The 17,384-nt window shown below is 45.6% G+C and overlaps 1 protein-coding gene across 1 annotated transcript; it reads right to left on the minus strand.

Annotated features, from left to right (window-relative positions):
* Window positions 1-520: 520 nt before the first annotated feature.
* On the minus strand, window positions 521-15,376 carry Sypl2 (synaptophysin like 2). The gene is made up of 6 exons (XM_017802528.2): window positions 15,104-15,376; window positions 14,860-14,934; window positions 7,650-7,774; window positions 6,301-6,502; window positions 5,248-5,439; window positions 521-3,249 (listed from the first exon to the last, which is right to left on the minus strand). The coding sequence occupies exons 1-6, from the start codon at window positions 15,155-15,157 to the stop codon at window positions 3,103-3,105; spliced, it is 795 nt and encodes a 264-aa protein (XP_017658017.1). The 5' UTR covers window positions 15,158-15,376; the 3' UTR covers window positions 521-3,102.
* Between the last annotated feature and the right edge of the window lie 2,008 nt (window positions 15,377-17,384).

Consider the following 17,384-nt stretch of genomic DNA (forward strand, 5'->3'; position numbering starts at 1 on the left):
TTTAAGACCTCAGAATTTCTTCTTTCCATCTAAAAACGGTTTAAATAAATCAAGGATAATATCTGAGGGCAGAGGTTCTAAACCTGAGATTCATCCATGATCCCTAAGAGGCTTAGGAACCCGGTGAAATTAAATGTAAAACTGCCCAAGTACATCTTTCTAGGGAGTGTAAATGTAACGTGACTGTCTGTCTGAAGGGAATAGAGGTGCAAATTTGTTCAGCAAGAACTTTGTAGTAAAGAGTGGGAAGCATCTGGCCCTCAACTCCTCTTCAGGTCACAGATGGTAGGAGAGCAAATGGAGACAGCATTGTGGAAGCCACTATCTCTTGCCTTTTGAGTTTCATCCAAATTTGCTAATGAGTCTCAGTTACTTTGGACTAATTGGGTGCCACCAAAAGAGGCAATGTCACCAGACTGGGGCTTGCCAGGAACAACTGCTCAGACAGCAGACTCTGTTGCTTGGGGTGCAGAGTGGAGAGAAGTGGAATGATGTCTTGGTAGAAATGCTATTTTTTGTCCAAGAACTTAGAGCAAGGGAAAAGAAGAGAAAAAAAAAATTCCAAAGGTCCCCAGTCTTGGCTCCTTCATGGCAAATGCTCGCAGCACTGTTTATTCAAATGTGTAATAAGCACCAGAAAACAACATGCAACATTCTCCCCCACAACCACCCCTGATTTGCAGTCCCAGAAATAGGATGTCCATGACCATGATATTGAAGGGAACTCATGTCTAGAAAAGGTCCTGGATGGGCATCCCAGCAGGGTCAGAATCTACCAGGGCAGCAGCTAAAGAAACTGGACACCTTTTCCTACATCAGGCCTGACTAGGCAGAGTGGTGGTGCCAGCCTGGTTGGAGAAAACAGGAGTCCTATGAGGACAGTCCTGCCCTTGGCACTTGCCTGGGCCCAGCCCCCCTGGAGGTAATGAAGTGAACTGGCCAATCCTCTTAGAGTGGCCACATTCAGAGAGACCACAGCCTAAATCGACTCTTCTGGCGGAGAACCAACCAGCCTGTTGGTGAGGAAGAGCCTTCTGTGCCCTAGAGAGTGAGTGACCTCTGGGCTGAAAGTGATCAGCAGGAGTGGATAGCCCTCTTTCTAAAGTAGCTGATAGGCCAGGTGCTAACTTCAGCCCCCAAATGAGAACATTTTATCTGTCATTATATTTCAAATAAATTATAGACACAGAATCAAAACAAAGTTCCAGTAGAAGCTGCTCACAGATCCCCACAGGGATTTGCTTAAAGAAAAATGAAGGTCACTTCTTTGTTCTCTTTGTCTCTAGAGGTATAGGCAAAACTGCCCCCTGGTCCTTAACCATGGGGACAACTTGGGACAGAGAGTTTCAGACTTGGGAATATTATCATCCCCATCTCCTTTCTTTCCTCCTCAAATCCCTTCTCTAAAACTGAAAACAAAAACTTCTGATTCTTTTACTAAAAGACTCTGGAGTACTTGAAAGTATGACTCATACCTCCCCTGTCAAGTGGGGAATCCTGATCCAAAGAAATGAGCAACTGAAGTCAAAGGTCCTAAGCCCTGGGTACCCAAGTAATGCACATGTTGCTATGGGTGGCATTGAGGAGGGTGAGAGAGTGAAGGGGCTGATTCTGTCCTGAGGACAGGTTGGCACAGAACATATTCACCTTTGGGATGCTAAGTCAACCATGTCAGTTGGCATTACATTAGGAAATAGCTGGATTCTTCCCCCTTCATCTTTCCCTGAGCAGTCCTATTGCTGGGGAAGATTGAGGGGTTTTGAGGTGGGTATCTATCCAGTTAGCACTCTCAGGCCTGGGGCGCCCAGAGAGGGACTTGAAGGAGGTGTCAGGAAGAGGAGACACACTAAAGACAAATATGGAGCTGGGTCCCAAAGTCAAGAAGCACCAATAGCATCAGCCTGCCCTGGACTGGGGAGAGGATAAAGCCTGGCAGAAGTGAGGAAGCAAGGGAGGACTAGGTGGGGGTGCAAGAGAGGGTACATCTTTTTGTGAAGATGAGGAAGGAGAAGTATGAAAGACTAAGAAAGGTGCTGAAGGAAACAGAGCAGAGAGCAACGGAGAAATGGGCCCATCCATCCATTTCCTGGGACACTGGGGCACCTCAGCTTCATGATGGTCCTCCCAAAGCCCCTAGCTGACCCCTCAGGAATGAAAGGAAGGCCTGGACAGACTTCAAAAAGGATCTTGAATGCCTCAGATCCAAGAGGTTGGGGAAGGGAGATGGGTGGGGGTGAGTGTGGAGCTGAAATGGAAATATTCCTAGCCCTCTCATCTTGTTTCCTAACTGTGGAATAACACCAAGTCCAAGGAGGACAGAGGGAAGCAGGCTTTCATTAGTAAGTAGAGTTGAGAGTTCTGTTGAAAGTGCTACAGCCTTAGGGGATTGAGGGGACAGAAAACTGATTTTGCCAGCAACTTTCCTGACTTTCTTCCATGAAGCTACAACTCAGTTGCAGTCCATCTGCTCCCACTGAGTCTGGGCCTCAAGCAGACCTTCTAAGGACCATTTTATAGGCTAGTGGGCCTCTTTGGTTCACACACGGTGAGTGCTATGGCCAGAGAAGAGAACGGGGAGTACATTGGGCTCTGGGAGGGCTGGAGAGCAGATACAGAGACTACATGACAACCATTAAGGGGTATCGCCAATCCACTGCTGGGCCCCCACACAGGGACCAGGGGCAAGGCTGCCAGTTGAATTCCCCTTCCCTCATTATATTGAGGCTGAGCAGATGATAAAAGGGTGGCTTCTACAGATCAGTCTCAGGGCTCTATTTCCTGCCTTCACCTACAGAGAGCAAAGGCTCTTTCTCATAGAGTGGAGGGCACAAATAGACCCCATGTAAGATGCCTGGGTCCAGGCAGTAGACAAGAAGAACTGGGCTCTTGCCATCTGAGGCTCCAGCAAGATGAGGGATAGGAAGTCAGTAGGAGGGCCGCCTAATTAACCTAGACAGCTCATGCCTACCCATCTGTCATCTCAAAGCTCAAAGCCCAGAATGATGGTGGAGGGGAGTTGAAGGAGGAGGAAGAGGGAGGTCCTGGAAGCCGGAGGTGTTGAAGAGGTGCTGTCCAGTTCAGGAGTAGCCAGGTGGGGGCTGCTTACTGCTTCTCCACTGCTCCCTGCTCAGCTGCACTCTCCTGGCTGGGGCCCTGGCCCTGGTCCTGGCCCTGTCCGTGCCACGGGGTCTCTTTGAAAACAAACCAACAGTTTCCGGCCCACAGGAAGAAGTTGATAAAGCCGAAGAGCTACAAAGGAATTCAGGGAAGTTTGTGAGAATAGTAAAGGAAGAAACACTTGAGAACAGGGAGGTCTGCACTCAGAGATCTGGATATAGAGATAGTATTCAGGGCCTTCGCCTATCCTTGGTGAAAGTGCCTAAATTCTGCCCAGAGCATTCATCCACAGTGTCTCTCGGTCACTAGCTGAATCTGACCCCTGGAAAGCAAAGTATAGCGAGGAGCACACATGGGGCCTGTTTGGAGCACCTTTCACGACTTGGGGATGGCTGGAGCTGTCCAAGGTACTCCTCTAGGACTAGAGACTCGGCTAGCACTCTAGTCAAACGTTTGTTGTTTTTCTTATTGTTGTTGTTTGTTTTCTCTACGTGCCCAGACTGTCCTAGAACTTGCAGTCCTCCTGCCAGACTGTTGGATTACAGGTGTGTGCCACCACACTGGCTCTATTCAAATATTTATTTTAAATATTTTTAAAAACCTAACAACATAAAGTATTTAGGGGGAAAGGCACTGATGTTTGCAATTCACTTTTCTCGATGCATTTAAGAGTGGGTCGATAAGCCAGGCATGGTGGTTCACACCTGAAATCCTAGCATTTACAATTAAGGAAGGAAAATTGTGAATTTGAGATGAGCTTGGGCACATAACAGATCCTTACTCAAAACACAAAACAAAACAAAAGCTAAGTCTGGTGGTGCAAGTCTGTAATCCAATACTTCAAAGACTGAGGCAAGAGGATCATGAATTCAAAGTCAGCCTAGGCTACACAGTGAGTTCAAAGTCAGCCCGTGTTGCATAGCAAGATCTTGTCTAAAAACAAAAGCAAAAACAAGGATTGAAAGATTTGGAAAGATGGATAAATGTTAATGATGTAGGTATATTGAAATTTTACAGGTGAGTATATGGGCATTAGCTGTAAACTCTGTGTGTGTGTGTGTGTGTGTGTGTGTGTGTGTGTGTCTGTGTGTCTGTGTGTGTCTGTGTGTGTGTGTCTGTGTTAGATAGAGTCTCCCTGTAGCCCCATCTGGCCTGGAACTCACCGTATAGAACAGGCTGGGCTCAATCTCACAAAGATTCACCTGCCTCTACCTGGAATTAAAGGCATATACCACCATCTCTGCCCCTATAAATTTCTTTCAACTTTTCTGGATATATGAAATGTTTTACAATTAAATGTGGGAAGAGAGGGGCTGGAGAGACGACTCAGCAGCTAAGAGCACTGGTTGCTTTTGTAGAGGACCTGGGTTCTGTTCCTGGCACCCACATGGTGGCTAACAACCATCTGTAACTCCAGTTTCAGGGGCTCTTATACCCTATTCTGACCTTTGAGGGCACTGCACTCATTAAATGCCCTTACCTACTTGCACGCAAAATACTCATGCACATAAAATAAAAATAAATTTAAAATTTTGTAAGTGGGAAGAGAAACCTATATACAGGGTTTCAGTAAATTCCAGAAGGCTCCCTGGTGCACTAACCATTAAATTGTTCAATTGTGGGTCTTGAGGAAATCTGAGACATTTTCAGAGTGGGTCTGAGGTGGCTGAGATAGCAAGGGTGTTTGAGAAGCTGAAAGCCCTAAGTATTTACCAGCTTATATAGACTTCTACATTATAATAAAAGTTTGTCATCTGGACCCACCACTGCCACCAAAGCTCCATTCTGGTGGAAAAGGTTAAGTGACAAGATGCCCCTTCTCACACTGGTTTGCTCACAGTGCTGAGCCCAGCTACAGTCCTAAGCTTGCCCTGCACATGCTCCCATGTGACATGTGGTCACCCAGGCAGGAAAGGTAGGTAATCTCCAGGGCAGCTAAAGGGGGGAAGGAGAAGTGGTGAAGGGGAGTGACTCTCAGATTTCAAACATTTCTTCTCAGGTCAACATCCAGTGCAGCTGAGGCAGAGGTACCAGCTGTAGGGACACCTACTCTGTTCCTCTCAGGACCTGCTAGCTGGGGCAGCTGAGCTAATGCCTTCCCCAGTCCCCTTCATTGACCACAGGTCTCACCACAGAGATGTTAGCCAGCCCCATTGAGGGTGTGGCCCCGGCACTGCACACTGCATCTTCTCCATGGCACACAGACATGGCTGCAGTCAAGCTGGATGGCCGTGTGGCCCCTTTTACATCAGTCAGTCCCTTTCCCCAGGCAGCTGCAGCTACTAGCCAGAAGAAGGTGAAGGAGACAGTCACACAGAAGTCCTAGGAGGAGCAGAGGGAGGGAGACATACTCAGAAAGGCTCCATGATTCCCTATTTATTTTCCTCTTGTCACTCACTAGAATCCCGAGGTCCCAAGTAAGGTGTCTCTTCCCATCCTACCTGATACCCAAAGCCTCAAGGAGCCCATATGGCCTGAGGACTCTGTTCAGTGCCACCAAAAGAATGCTGCCACTTCAGCTGCCTTATCCCTGCTCTCAGAATTAATGTCAGGCAATGAGTTGCCATGATATCTGCAGGCGAGTCTCCTCCCAAGCCCAAGTGACCTAAGCTCTCCACTCTCTTCTTCAAGCTTCTCCTTTGATCACCATTGTTCAGCTATAAGTAATGACAGAGGAAAACTCTGAAGACCGTTGAGGTTCTCTAGCGCATACCTTATACCTTGCATGCTTGGAATACAAAGAAAGTAGAAGTAATAATTCTAAAAATAGCTAACTTCTATTGAGGAGAGCTATGTACCAGGTACTGTACATAATGCTCATTTTATCCTCCTAAAATGCTATGAGGTTGGCATTATTTCATCCTCATTTTACAGCTGAGGAATTAGAAATTTAGGGAGGCATAGTAACTCATATAAGGTTACACAGCTACTAAGAGCCAGTGCTGGGATTTGAACTCAGGTGGGCTGATTCCAGAGCCCTCCTTCTTTAAAATGCTGCTGTGCTTCCTATGAGCAGAAACAAATGATGAGAGTGTTGGTAGAGGCAGAGGTTCTCTTCCACTCATAGGTGTCAAGGACTCAGAAAGCCATCACTTTCAATCTCCCCTCCATCTCCGACCTCAGCTCCCTAACAAATATCTCCTCCATTTCTTGACCCTATCCCTCCGGCCCATGCTTACTCACCACCAGCGGGAAGCGTTTGTTCTCTCTGTAGAGGTTGTGAAAGCGCAGGTAGAGGACTAGGGCAACCATGGTATAGAAGAAGGAAAAGATGCCAAGGGTAACGAAGAACTCAGCGGGGGCAGAGAAGTCCCCCATGAGATGCATGGTCTTGGAGGTGGATTCATCATCACAGAGAGGCATCTCATACTGGACCCGGTGCAACCTGTGGGTGTCAGGGAGACCATCCTGAGCTAGGGCCAGCCCCTCCCTCCCTGCCTCAGGATGGCTCCCATGCTAACTAGTTCTCACTCTAGGAAAGGAGTCATGTATGGAGGAACTTCTGAGGAAGCCTTGCAGTCAGGACAGGAACTGCCTCAAGTGTCCCCCACCCCCATATATACTGGGGATTGAACTTGAAGTCTCAATTATGCTAGGCAAATGCTTTACCACGAGCTATAGCCCCAGCCTATGACTTCATTCAACCCTGTCTTTATCAGCAGCAACTCCACACTTATCCATATGAACAGAAATGGTCATACTACATTTCCATGTATCTCCAGCACCATTTAGACCATAACTATAACACACACACACACACACACACACACACACACACACACACACATACAAAAATAGTCACATCTATTTCCAGTAGCCAAATCACTTGGCAAATCAGAGGCGTTCTGCCCTTGGGAACATTGGGAATATACAAGCCTACTTTACATAGTGGCTAAGTTAAGGTTTGGTCCATTCGCAGACCTCATTTAGGCTTCTCAATTTGGCCATATTGGACAAAATGAATTTTAAAAATGCAGTCTGTTTTATACAAGAGATACTAAGTTGGAGGCTGATACTAGGCATTCTGAAAAGGTGAGCTCTATATTCAACCTGTTCTGAACATTCAGCCCCCTCCCTAAGCTCCCAAATACCCAAGAATAAGTATTATCTTTTCCATTTAGCCTTGTATTTTGGTGATATCAGATAAGCATCTTACATCCATTCTTTAATATCTAAGAGCTAACAAGCTTCCTTACTTCAAGGCACAGAGGAATCTGCAGAGGGTCAGAGAGAGCTGCTAAACTCACCTAGACTTTTATCACCCTTCCTTCACTGGCTGGATTCTCTCTATCTGCACTGTGGTGACCTGTTATTGCTCATACTTGGACTGGACCACCATAACAATGATCTATCCATGTTTTACTCTGGCCAGAGTGTCTGAAATAGCTAAAGGGTAATAATGATCCAAGCCTTACCATTCTATTTTGATCTACAATGGCACATAACAAATTATCTCCAGGTTTCAGAGGAGGAAGAAAGTCCTGCCAATCTAATGAGAAGGGTGTGCTGGATCAGAACCAATTCCTGATTACCTGAAGGGATAGCCGAACAAAACAATGATGGCGCTCACGTCCTTGGCTTCGTTGTTACAGCGAACCAGGGCTCCTGTCTCCCCGCTGTAAGAGCCGCAGGACCCGAAGGCGAAAATGGCAAAGAGCTGAAGGAGAGAGGGGGCGCTCTTTGAGAGTGTGATGGTCTCACCTGTCCAAGGTAGGAGCCACCCCTTGGCTCCAGTGGGTGCAGATGCTGAGTGAGCAGGGAGTAAGGATTCTCTTTATCCTGTTCTTCCTGCCAAGGCTGTCATTCTTCTTTCAGCTCTAGGTATTGTGTTCACTGAACAGGTGTTGGACCAAGTAAATAAGGTGGGCTTTGAGAAGGGTCTCAGAGGGAGAAGAGAGAGGAAATAGATTGTTTCCAGATCCCCCCACGGGCATGGTATTGGGGACCACACAGAGCCCCACCAAGATGATGACTAACATAAACCTCTGTAATTCCAACACTGGAAACTTCTATTTCAAAGCTAGATTTTTTTCCCTCTAAGTGAGAGACCAGAAATATACCCCCCTTCTACTGACACAGAGCAGGCAGGCCTTCAATGTCTTTCATTTAATTTTATTTCCATTTCTCCTTTGGATCATCATGGTATCTAGACCTTACTTTGTTGCTAACTTTCAGGGATTTCCTACTTATTGGAGGTACAGTGGAAGCAACAACGTCTACCAAGCCATCCCATGGTTCTGCTAGTCTAACTTCTCCTCCCTGAAGTGTATTTCCTTCCAGCAACAATGCTGGCTGGGAGAATGCTGACAGGTCTGGCTCAAGCCCAGAGAAAAGTCCCTCCACTTGTCTTATCAGCCTCTATTATTTCTCCCTGCTGTTTCTCTTTGTAATCTGTTGATGCTGCCATTTCTCAGTGTTAGGAAGCAGAGGTGTCTCAGACCACTAGAATTGTTTTCTTCTCCGCCTTTCATCACATTTGACTACCTTCTGTCTTGAGTGAAATAAAATGCCCCCATTGCTATGATTCTCACATTTCTTTCTGGGTGGGAAACAGACTTTGGTTAGACCAGAATGTAAGAAATTGGAATCTCTTATTCTCTCCCACACCATCTGTTCAGCCCTGTTTCCTATGCACCTACCTTTGACTGTTATATGATGTAATTATTCTTATTAAAACAGTGAATTTATTCTGTTGTCTGTTTTCTGTCTACTTCTCTATGGTTCAGTGTTTTGAATATCAAGCAGGTAGAGAGCAGCAGTCTACACTCCGGGCCTGGGTCCAGAGTCAAGAAGAGAGTTGTACCTTATTTTGCTAATGCTTGTTGGAGTGAAAAGAAATCTGGACTAGGAATCAGGAAACCTGGGTTCTAGTCTTGGCGCTGTCACCCACTAGCTAGATGACTTGGCTCTCTGAGTCTCAGTTCCCTTGTCTGTAAATGAAGGACTTGGGGATAATCTAAAGTCCGCTTCCAGCTCTGGAATTCTTCCATTCTCTGAAGTTAATGCTATCAGCAGAGCTTGCTCTTGGCTGGGTTAACCAACAGCTGTGCTCTGCCCCTGGGTGGTATCTGGTGCCACTGCCCTGCCTTGCATGGCCTGGCCTGGCAGAGCTCCATGCTGGAGCCATTGAGTGCTCTCTAAAGGTCATGTGTGCCTCTGTTTTCAGGCAGTTTGGTCCAGACGAATGAGAATTATCTCTATCTGTAAAGATAGCCAGGAAAAAAGATGGTGCAACTTGCCTGGAATACCTATGTAACCTCCACATCTGAATTAAACTCTGCAGGCTGCAGTAGGGCACTTTTTGCTTACCTTCCTGACAGAGCCAGAGAGAAGTCACTGGAAGCCTCAGCATCATTACCCTCCATATACTTAAAGCTGGCCTCTCAAGTAAAACAGTAGAACTTCTCTAGCTCTTCCTTGGAGGAATTTTCTCATCTTGGTTTACTCTATGACTGTCTGATTCCTCCTAAAAGTTTCTTTATTCTTTTGGTTTCTGGTACCCAGAACAAGGCACAATTAGGGTGTCACATTCTAGGAAGGGCAGCACAGTTGGAAATGTATTTTTATTCACTGGCAGTTAGTCAGTGAGGGGCTCCTTCTAGTTGCCCTAAAGAAGTAAGAAGTAGAGCAGGAGAGATGGTTCAGTGGTTAAGAGCACTGTCTGTTCTTGCAGAGGACTCAGGTTCAGTCCCCAGCACCCACATGGCAGCTAACAACTGTCTGTAACTCCATTTCAGAGGATCCAACATCTTCTGGCCTCCAAAGGGCATTGCATGCAGGTGGTATACTTACATGCATATAGGCAAAACACTCATACACAAAAAAATAAGTCAAAAAAATTTTTTAATATTTTATTTATTTTTATTTTTGTGTATGGGTGCATTGCCTGTGTGTATATAAGTGCACCCATGTTGTGCAATGCCTGCAGAGGTCAAAAAAGGGCATTGAATTCCCCTGGAACTGGAATCATGGATGGTTGTTAACTGCCATGTGGGTGTGGAGAATTGAACCTGGGTCATCTGCAAGAGCAACTAGTGTTCTTAACTACTGAGCCATATCTCCAGCCCCTCAAAAATGAATTTTTAAAAAATTCTGCCTAAATGGTGACCTTGAAGGTCTGAAAATTATGAACTCTGCTCTGATTCTTCAAAAGGCAAATATATCCATAATAACTTCACTGCTCACTCTGTCCTTTTCTATACTGATTCTCTGAAAGTTGGAAATATCTAAACATTATCAATTGTTGATGTGTTTTATTTTTCAGAATATATGTTTGTTCGTTTATTTTGCGGTGCCAGTCTTAAGCGTGCTAAGCAAGTGCTCTGCCATGAATCCAAATCTCCAACTCCAGAACATGTATTTAAATCTGTGGTGCCAGATAGCAGACAGTTAGTAGATAACAGGAAAACCTGAGGAGAGTCTCACAGGTTCTCAGAGCAGCAGAACAAAAAAGACCTGAGATGATCAAGCCATTTTGCTTCTGAAAACTGAATCCCTCCCCTCCACCATTAAGCAACTTCCTCAAAGTCACAGTTAGCTAATGTGAGAGCTAGGCTTCAAATTCCTGTCTCCTGATTCCCTGTTTATCCTTTCTGCTTTATTAAAGAGGCTTATTAAGCATCTACCTTGTGCCTTAATGTGAGAGGTCTGAAGATGAGTAAGACCAGGCTCCCACTTTCAAGAACACTCACTAAGAAAGAAGTATCATGTTAAAGCAATGTATCAAAAGACAAACAAGGAGCTTTGCACCACAGAGTTCCTAAGGCTGAAACAGAGGTCTTTTCTGTGTGTGGTGTGTATTACAAGGAGGAAGGCATTAGTCCTGTCCTGGGCTGCAGGAGCACATACCTGCCAAACTGCTTCACAGCTTCTAACTCTCCACCTTTCTTTTTCAGATTTGCTTCTTGACATAGGTAGGAACCAAGCCCTAGTGAAACAACTGAAACCACTTCTGTCACTGCAACAAGGCTCTGAGATAAATTGATCACAAAGAACAGCAGCAAAGATGGAGGCCTTTAAGCAGGGAAATTTCTGGAATTCTGATGCCAACCAATTTTCTTCCTCTTAGACTTGCATCACTGGGAAAAATGATGATCATACTTTGCCTTCTATTTCCCCCTCGCCTCCTTCTGCCTCTGTCTCTTTTGCAAAGTTAGAATGATTTTCCCAGTTTAAGGCTGAGACTGTACTCTGATGACTTTCTTGCTGGTGATAATCCTTTGTCAGTCCAGAGAACACTAGCCATCAAGGAATGCAAAGAACAGGAGCACAAGTTCTTTCCCTAAATTCTATTCCACAATTATCTATTGATTTTATGGACTCTGATGGTGCCCATTCAAATTCTCCAATTAAAAAAAATGGAAATAAAATTTAAAAACAAAGAACAAAACCAAATTCTCCCAATGAAATAACTTTTTTTAATTACAGATACTAGAGTCAAATAAATTATCTTGCCCCCCAAAGGTGAAAACCTTATCAGAAGAGCACACTTAGATAAAAGTAATATGACCTATTTGTAAGGAAATGGAATCCCACATGACTGAGTCACTCAGATTCTTTTGTACCTTATAATCAAGCTGAAGGGTTGGCAGTGACATTTGCGTAATCTCACCAAAGGTTAAGTCCAGCAGGACAGTCTGCATAAGGAGGAAAATTAAGGGAAAGAGGAAGTTTGGAAATAGGAGAGAAGGGAACCAATGTTTATGGAATCCTGCTTACTGTGATCTTCAGGATGTTCTATGAATTACAGACATTACTTTCCATAATCCTCCCAATGAACCTTGAAGACAGGTCTAATCCTCACTTACATATAAGGAAACTATGACACAAAAGGATTTCATCACTTACCCAAGTTTTCAAACTAGAAAACAGAGGAAATTTAATTTAAGTAAAAGCTTATCTGATCTCAGTATTTTTCTTAAAAAAAAAACAAAACAAAAAAACAAACAACAACAACAAAAAACTAGTTCTGGGGCTGGAGAGATGGCTCAGCAGTTAAGAACACTGGTTGTTTTTGCAGAAGACCTAAGTTCGATTCCCAGCACTCACATGGCAGCTAACAACTGTCCATAACTCCAGTCCCAGGGGATCCAACAGCCTCTTCTGACCTCTGCAGGGATTGCATGACACAGGTGCACTTACCTACATGCAGGCAATGTAAGCATACACATAAAAATAAAAAAATAAAAACTAGTTCTTGGGGCTGATGAGACAGTTAAGTGGGTAAAGGCACTTGTTATGCAAGCCAGGTGGCCTGAGTTCTATCCCCCAAATCTATACAAAGGTAGAAAAAAGAGAATTGATTCCCCAAAGCTGTCCTCTGACTGCCGCATGAGTGTGTGCACACATGTATACACACACACACATACACACACACTAATAATTTTTAAATAAATAAAAAACTAGTTCCCCAATAGCTGGTCCATATATGGCTGGCTTGGTATAGATCTGGTGAGACCACAGAATTGAAATCGAGGTGAGATTAATTTCTGAATTTTAACAACACTCTAAACTAAGCTCCTGACTCATACAAGATTTACATCACTTTCTTCTCACAGAATTCCAGTAAAATCTTTGCCTTTTGGTAATAATGATAACAAAAATGTTCACTTATCGTAATAACTACAAGATTTGTGTTTTCTGTTTCTCCTCCTCTGGACAGGAGCATTTGATTCCTCCAAGCAGAGGATAAGGTTAAAAACAAATAAACAAACAAAAAAACAAAAAGCAAAAAACAGGTGACATTTTCACTGCAATTTCTGGTATTGGTTCCTATATACTTTTATGTTGGCTCATCTATGGGGATTCAAAGCAAGCAAAACTTGTGCCCTGAATTTAAACTGCCTGGGATAGCATTAAAAGCAAATCATGGCTCCTTATGATGCTACCCTGTGAATGAAGGCTAGTTCAGAATCTATCTCCAGGAATCTGATTTAGCAGCATGAGAGGAAGAGGGCTTCTGTTTTGTATAATTCACTTTGTATGAAGTTGAAGATCCTAAAGCCAAACAAGTCTTAGCTCTAAGGCATCAGTACTGACCTAGGGATGATCACCCTAGGAATTGCTCTGTACAACCTTTAAAGCAATACTGAAGGAAGTGGTGGTGCGGAGGATAGCAGAATTAAAGAAGCTTTTCAGAATTCTCCCCTTCTTCACCAGGAAGACAAGTCCATGGTCTGATAACCTCCTTCATCCCTTGACAGTCTGTCTCAAATGTCCATTGGATCAACTGGTACCCTTACGTTTCAGGGTCTGCTCCTCTGGGTTGCTCACAATGGCTCCTTAATTCTGGGTGCCAGCTCTTTGGAGTCTTACCACTCTTAAATGGTCCTCTCTGGTACTCAAGCAGTTGGGCAGAGCAAGGAAGGGCAGGAAGTAAAAGCTTAGTCAGCAGTTGGCCCCACCATTCTTGAGGCAGTGGAGAAAGTGGAAATTCCCTATCAGGTCCCAGAATTTACACTTGAGAGACTCTCTCAGGCTGTCCTGCAGCTGGTCAAGGTCTCATACACAGAGATAATCCCAAATGTACTATTGCCCCTGAACTCCAGATTTGATGATCCTCATCCAATTCACGATTATATAGGACTTGGTGACATAATGCTAACTCCTATCTCCGGTGTGTTCAAAGTTCTTTAGAACTCAGTCCTCCAACATATTAATGGTAAGTTGCTCCCTAACTGAGTTCTGTGCTGGGAGCATACTGATTAATTTGTATACCATTTGGTATATGGATTACCTAACAAAACCCTTTCTGAAAGAATGCACTAAATGTTCCCCAACTAGCTTTGAAAAAAAAACCACTGCACCTGTTCATGTTCCTAATTTGTAACCAGGAGATCTTGAGCGCTGGATTTACGAACAGAGATAATCTCAATGTCTTAAAGTACCAGTGAAGCAATGAGGTGGTATTTCCACTAGACCAAAACAGGGGAAATTGAGTACCTGAGCAAATGATTTCAAGGTCAAAGGTAAATTTAATGTAAAGCTATATTGTGGCATGCTAACAGATTTGATCCACATTTGATTAATGTCTGAAACTGATGCCGGGAGAAGTGACTTGCCCAAGGTCACAGAACCAAGATGGTCTAGGCCTGCACCCTAGATGCCACCTCCAGAGCAGTGTTATCTTAATTCACCAGTTTTAGTTATGCTGTGTTTTTTCTTGTTTTAATTATTTTATTTAACCGCAGGACTGGCAAACCCTGTTCGTTCATTCATCTGCTGCCTTACTCAGTTACAGGTACCCAAATTATTCCAGTGACCTCAGCTTGGAATCTATCCCCTTAGTCCACCCCCAGGATCATCCAGGTCCTAGAGGGTTCCGGACAGGATGGTTTCTGTAGCCCTCCTCCTTCCTCCTGTGCCCTCTGTGGCTTTGCTCTCCCTGCAGAGCGGACCTTATCCTGCCCGTCCTCCTCACCCCTCCCACCACCAAAGAGTGGTATGTGCAGGTTCAGAGTTCTGGAAAGGTTCACTCGTCCGAGTGAAATGTGAGCACTCTGGGCAAAGGCGCCTTGCACATAGAAGGTCTGAATCCGGGACTCCTGGCTCCGCTGGAGAAGCAGTCCCAGTCCACCCCTCCCCCTTCCACCTGTCGCCAGCCCCCCACCCCCACCCCACCCCAGCCTTCAGCAGTGGCAGGGGCCTGCTGCATCTCCCCAGCCTCCACCCCAGCCACATTGCTTTGGGTCAGCGTCACAGCCTAGGCTCCCGAAATAGCCCGGGGCTGGGGCAGAGACTCACCCACTGGAGAACTTTGATGAAGCCCAGCGGCTCCTCCAGTCGTCGCCAGCGCAGCCCCACGAGCAGGCGGTCCACCTGCGGAGACAGAGGCAGCAGGCGGTCAAGGCGTCTGGGCCAGGGGAAGACACTGGTCCCTTTCCTCCCGGTTCTCACACTGAGGCCGGGGATGGACTGAGACTCGGGCGGGAGGTCTAGGTGGACCAGGAGAGACGAGCCAGTCCGAGGCGCGGCGTCCGGGGAGTACCTGCTGGCGCGGCGACTTGTCCGCGGCGCGGCCGGGGCTCTCGGTCGAGGACATGCTGCAGCGGAGCCGAGGCGCAGCACTGGGGCTGGGTTCCCTCGCCGGGAGACTGCGTGGAGCGCGTGGGAGCTGGGGGCGGCGGGCTTGTGGCGGTGGGCAGCCCGGGATCCAGGCTGGCTGGCTGGGTCGAGGGGGCGCTGCTGCTCGCGCTCGCGGAGCTGTGGCTGCGCTGCCCCGCCGGCTGCAGAAAGCCCCCGAGCCGGATTCAAACTTCTGTCAAACTCGCAGGCGGACTTGGCAGCCGAGTCACGTGGAGCGGAGCTGGCCGAACCCGGCTCCCGCCCCCTCCGCTCCCCTTTTTCCAAGCGTAGGGAGCCTTAAAGGGACCGGTGGCCCTGCTGGCCATCGGGCCTCCAGAGGTCTCAGAGTCTTTACCAGAAGCCTCCGGGGATTGTCCCCACTGAAGCACAGCAGCGTCCCCATCACCACCGTCATCCGAGACCCACCCTGGGGCATCTAGGTCAAATATGACATTTGTATGCTAATGGTTTTAGAGTTATTAAACTTTAAAAAGAAAAAACTCAATCTCCTTTAAATAGCTAACACTACTTGAATGAGAGTGAAGTCTCTGAGGATTTGTGGGCACAAAGATTGTAGTTTGTATTGAAAAGTTGGCAGCGTTGCATTTTGATTGACTTTGAATCTGCCTCGATTTCAATAAGTGTTCTGCAGGAACCCAGAGTAGTAGTGAATGTTACACATTGGGTTTACAAGGAATGTGAATCTAAGCAGTAAATGGTGACTTAATTTAACCAAGGTCTCTGAGTGAGTAAGCCAGTGGGCAAAGACCCAGAGGAGGGAACCAGCCTCAGCTTTCTGGCTCCAAACATACATCCATCAAAGTCAGTCCTTGATGATAGCCACCCCAGCATGTCAGAACCAAGGTTTATGACATTACTATTATTTATAAAACTCATTAAGTTACCTCCCAAGGTTGGGGATGAGTGGGTGGGGCAAGCAGCTCAGGCTGGGCTTGAAGGAAATTTCTGTAGTAGATTTTCAAGCAAATGTAGGCTAAACAAGAAATTGCTGAGGCCCCAGTCCAACCCTTAATATTTTATGAGGGCTGGAGAGATGCTCAGCCGTTAAGAGCACTTGCTCCCAGCATCCACAAGGTGGCTCACAAAACTGTAACTGGAGTTAAAGGTGATTGGATGCCCCCTTCTGGCCCCCATGGGTACCAGGCATGCACATACATACATACAGGCAAACACTCATACACTTAAAACAAGAGTAAACAAATCTTTAAAAATGTATTTTGCTGGGACCTGGAGAAATGGCTCAATGCTTAAGAGTACTAACTGCTCTTGCAGAGGACCCAAGTTCAATTCCCAGCACCCACATGGCCACTAACAACCTTCTGTAACTCCAGTTCCAGGGGACTGAACACCCTCTTCCAGCCTCCATGGGCACTGCTTAACAGCACCCACATGGCCACTAACAACCTTCTGTAACTCCAGTTCCAGGGGACTGAACACCCTCTTCCAGCCTCCATGGGCACTGCTTAACACAGGTGCACTCGCACACATTTGGGCAATACATTCATACACATAAAATAAAAAGTAATAAAAGATATTTTTAAAAGCTGTATTTTGGCATCTTTAGTTCCTGACTACGGAGCAATTCTGTTCCACTGACTTCATCATGAAGACTGGCTGTGGTCTGTAAATGCCCACACCACAAGGATATGCATAACATACATTACCAATGTCCACAGTAGAATAAAGAACACAACATAGTCAGAAATGAATCAAAGTAATACAGCAAGAACCAATGCACCCGGCCAGCCTTATTGTGCTTTAACAATTTTTCTTCTTTTGCCTTAAGTCCATTACTTTTCTATCCTGAATTTGGGTTTTTAAAATCAGTCTCATGCATGTTTAACACTCTCTCTTTCGTGTATGTGTTTATATGATTATATCTAGAATCATTATATAAATGGTTTATCATAATACATTTTCAAATTGTTTTAAACTTTACATTAATAGCCCTAACCTGCCTGGAACTTGCTGTGTAGACCAGGCTGACCTCAATCTCACAGAGATTCATCTGTCTATTCTGCCTGAGTGCTGGTATTAAAAGCATGCACCACTATGCCTGACTTGGTTTGCTTTTTAATTTTTTTCTTTAGATTTATTTATTTTATGTATAGAGTGTTTGCCTGCATGAGTGTATTGGCATCACATGTGTGCAGTGCCCATGGAAGCCAGAAGAGGGCCTAAGA

The sequence above is a fragment of the Nannospalax galili genome, unplaced genomic scaffold (genome assembly GCF_000622305.1).
Source record: "Nannospalax galili isolate Female #2095 unplaced genomic scaffold, S.galili_v1.0 scaffold5, whole genome shotgun sequence".
In the NCBI taxonomy this organism is placed as follows: Eukaryota; Metazoa; Chordata; class Mammalia; order Rodentia; family Spalacidae; genus Nannospalax; species Nannospalax galili.